At 53.0% G+C, this 1,542-nt stretch overlaps 1 protein-coding gene across 1 annotated transcript; it reads right to left on the reverse strand.

Moving 5' to 3' along the window:
• Nucleotides 1-31: 31 nt before the first annotated feature.
• On the reverse strand, nt 32-876 carry Pmar_PMAR003897 (conserved hypothetical protein; the record flags this gene model as incomplete). Its single annotated transcript, XM_002788431.1, has 5 exons — nt 32-127; nt 178-278; nt 325-457; nt 540-647; nt 697-876. The coding sequence occupies 5 exons, from the start codon at nt 874-876 to the stop codon at nt 32-34; spliced, it is 618 nt and encodes a 205-aa protein (XP_002788477.1).
• Between the last annotated feature and the right edge of the window lie 666 nt (nt 877-1,542).

The following is a 1,542-nucleotide window of genomic DNA, read 5'->3' on the forward strand; positions in this document are numbered from 1 at the left end:
AGTGGTATGGACAACCCCAGGGTAAGGACGCCTACACTGAGCCGGGCAGAGTAGCAGCACGTAGTTTGTACATAGCCGCGTAGCGATCAGAGAGCTTGGCCTTGGGGTCCATGAGACGCTGAGCGGCCTGAACGACGGGACGGTGGACCATGACCATGATGAAGAGATTGGAAGTACCTCCTCGGTCTTCGTGGCGTGTTGGCGGGCCTTGGACCCGATCGGATCGACAGTGTTGAACTCACTACGCTGAGCATCGGTGTCCTTAGTCCTCTTGAGGTCTGAGGGGGGAGTGGAAGGGGGGATTTCACAAAGGAGTGGTATTACTTTCGAGAGACTCGACGGCTAAGGTAGCGGTATCCCGAATTGCCTCGTTTTCATGAGTCAAATAGGGACGAATCTTGTCAAGGGAATCGACGGAGCCACAAGCGGCAAGGCCCTCAATGGCTTCGTGACGCACCTAACATGATCCGAAATTGCACTCCATCGGACCTATTCTGTATCTTCCACTTCTGAACCAAAGATACGCCCGCTGATCTCACCATGGGATGCTCGTTAACGTCATCCATAACGTTCTCGAGCTTCCACGCACCTTCCAAGCCATGCTCCATCTGGCCGATGCAATAGCACGCCTCGTGTCGAAGAAGCACCTGGAAGTTCGATGAGGAGTGGTATGAACTATAGCACGCATGCACATACCGATTTGGTCTCGGGCTCCAAGACCTTATAAAGAGCCTCAATCGCCTCAGAATCATCCCGGCTCCGGGCATAGAAGAGAGCGCGGTACCGCTTCTCTACTGGGGCCTCAGGGTCGGCAAGAAGGCCCTTCACCTCCTCCCAAGTCGGCTCATGGTCATCACCTCGGAACTCTCTGGACATGGTCACTAGGTAGGAGTTGTAATATGACTGAACAAATATCTAGGTCCTCTATGTAAGATTCAAAACAGGCCCGAAACATGACTATTCTTAACTAGCACATACATTGCGCCACTTTGACCTTTCTGACCTCTTCTCATCCGTCCAGACATCACCACGATGCCGACACAATGGCTGTCCCCCTACCATAGCTCCACCACATACTATCAACCTCCCCCCTTCCGCACACAATAGGGGGACACTGTAACTCGTAACAGAAGCGTATAATAGAAACAGGAACATTTACGTTGATGCGCCGCCTCACCACTCGGGTATGACTATAGCTTAACCCGCTTGCTGCCGCCAGCCGTAGCATCGCTCCGCCCTTCTTTTCTCTTCGCTTCCGATCGCCGTACATCCCGACCAGCCGAGTCCGCCGCAGCAGCCATCAGTGCTGTAGTACGGATCTTGCGGTTACTCCTAATACGACCAAGGTCATCATCCTACCGACTGCCCACCACCTTACTTGTCGTTGCCAGGGCCTTCCTTCCGAGCCTTCCTCTCCGCCTTCTCCTTCTTGTTCTTCTCAATCAACTTGGCCTCTCTCGCTCTTCTATCCCCCACGGTCACATTACCTATAAACAACGACCATACCCTGTAGTAGTAGTAGTAGTAGTAGTAGTAGTAGCG

This window comes from Perkinsus marinus, assembly GCF_000006405.1.
Source record: "Perkinsus marinus ATCC 50983 genomic scaffold scf_1104296928050, whole genome shotgun sequence".
In the NCBI taxonomy this organism is placed as follows: Eukaryota; Perkinsozoa; order Perkinsida; family Perkinsidae; genus Perkinsus; species Perkinsus marinus.